At 42.4% G+C, this 2,084-nt stretch overlaps 1 protein-coding gene across 1 annotated transcript in view; it reads left to right on the forward strand.

Moving 5' to 3' along the window:
* The first annotated feature begins 157 nt into the window (after nt 1–157).
* The window catches only part of SLC27A6 (solute carrier family 27 (fatty acid transporter), member 6), a 39,348-nt gene continuing 37,421 nt past the window's right edge, over nt 158–2,084 (forward strand). Inside the window, exon 1 of the mRNA XM_010296968.1 lies at nt 158–671. Coding sequence (XP_010295270.1) covers nt 158–671 — 514 coding nt within the window. The remainder of the gene's footprint in view (nt 672–2,084) is intronic.

Raw genomic sequence — 2,084 nt, forward strand, 5'->3', positions numbered from 1 at the left:
TCGGTGCGGGCTTCCCAGGGCGGCGGTCCCACCTCTCTGGAGGAGGAGAGGGCGGGAAGAGCCTCAGCCCTTACCGGCTTTCTCCTCAGACTCCGCACCCTGCCCGAGTGCTCCCCGCGTCCCGACTCCGTCTGTCAAGCTGCCTGGCTGCAGGGAAATGAGTGGCTGGGGGGGCTTATATTCACTTCCAATGCTGCCCTCCTGGGTACCGGGTGCTGCTGCCGGGATTGTCTCCTTGCACCTCATGCAGAAACTCCTCTTCCCCTACTTCTGGTCTGACCTGAGATACCTGCTGAAAGTAGTGATGTATGGGCTGAGAGTGGAGATGTACCGGCTGCAAGGGAGGATTGTCACCGTCCTGGACAAGTTTGTGAAGCTGGCTGAGAAGCAGCCCCACAAGCCGTTCCTCATCTATGAAGGGAAGGTACACACCTACCGGGATGTGGACAGGAGGAGTAACAGGATAGCGCAGGTCTTCCTACACCATGGGGCTCTGAAGAAGGGTGACACGGTGGCCTTACTGATGGGCAACGAGCCAGACTTCATCCACGTGTGGTTCGGACTGGCCAAGCTGGGCTGCGTGGTGGCTTTCCTCAACTTCAATATCCGCTCCAGATCTCTCCTGCACTGTGTCAGTAGCTGTGAGCCCAAGATACTGGTTGTGGGAGCAGGTAGAGTATACGTGTGACTTGTACACCCAAAGCTTTTAATGTCATATCTCCCTGGTGTATGTCCCTCCAGCTGTTTTAACTGAAAACCTGATTTTCAGATGTTCATAGAATGAAAGAAACTTAGGGCTAGAAGGGGCTTCAAGAGATCACAAGCTTGAAGAGAGCTTAAGCCTCTCAGGCAGAATCAAGTATATCCGTCTTTTGGGGACATCCATTTAACCTTTTCTTAGAAAATGTGCATTGCAGGAAAGCTTGCAACATCAAAGTACAGCCTGTTGCAAGAATTTAATCGTTTCAGTAGTTGCTTAATGTGTCTCGGAAAAAGGTAAAACTATCTATTAAGAATAATTTCCCATTGCTTTTTAAATAGTCAATTTTAATCTTGCTTAAGTCATGTACTTTCTTTTCCTGTATTATCTCGTCATCTTTCTAGTGATCAACAGCTGCAAACTAGCAGGTCTAAGCTCAGACTGTGCAACCTCTGCTGTACAACTATTTATTCCACGGGCTAAAACTGAGAGGTTGTTTTTACAGGTGTACCACATAGGAGGTTGATTTGTAATAGCTAACATACTGCTGACGTTGGTTGTAGAAGAAATTGCTGTGTTTGAATAGATGATGATAGTGTGTGTTGTGTAAGTTTCCAAAGTAGTACATTTTTATTAAGGGCTTCAAAAGAATTTAAGATCTTGATGTAGGCATACTGTGCATTGCTATATTGAAATTTGGCTTCAATTATAGATGTATAAACTGTAGGCAGGTCCAAAACCTAAACTTGCCTCAGCATTTGTGACCAAGTTAAGTGAACTTGCAGTGCTAGAAGATCACACAGAACCTTGAATTCTGGTTGGAGGAGGATATTTCAAAATATTAAATATTAAATTTGTCCTGTCTCTAAAATTGTTTACTCTGCCTTAGTTTTATTTCACAAGTTCTTGCCTTATTCCTATTACCCAGGTTGTGGGGTTTTGAATCTTAAATGGTGGAATTTCTTTCCATCTGTTCTCTACTGCTGCAAATTTGTGCTTTCAAAAATATATTTATGATTTTTCCCTTGCATATTTTTCAATTATAAATTTTGTCATTTTGATTGTGTATGGTATGCTGGTTTAAGAATGCTTGGTAGTTAGATCAAGCTAATGAAATAAAAGCCAATTTAAATATAATCCCAAAACACATGATGACAGTGCTTCTGAACTGACAGTTTTTAATTTTGCCTTCTTACTTAATTAAAAAAATCTCATTTCATGAATGTGTGCTTTTGAGTATATAGCTTGAGGAATGGAATTAATGTTCAGGAAACTCTTGCTCATTGTGGTGAAAGAGAACTTTGGATCAAAACTCATATCGAAGTGTACTGTTTATTAAAATGAGAGGTTAATTAATGAATGAAAAAAGCATTTGCAAAGCAGG

This window comes from Phaethon lepturus, unplaced genomic scaffold (assembly GCF_000687285.1).
Source record: "Phaethon lepturus isolate BGI_N335 unplaced genomic scaffold, ASM68728v1 scaffold40311, whole genome shotgun sequence".
In the NCBI taxonomy this organism is placed as follows: Eukaryota; Metazoa; Chordata; class Aves; order Phaethontiformes; family Phaethontidae; genus Phaethon; species Phaethon lepturus.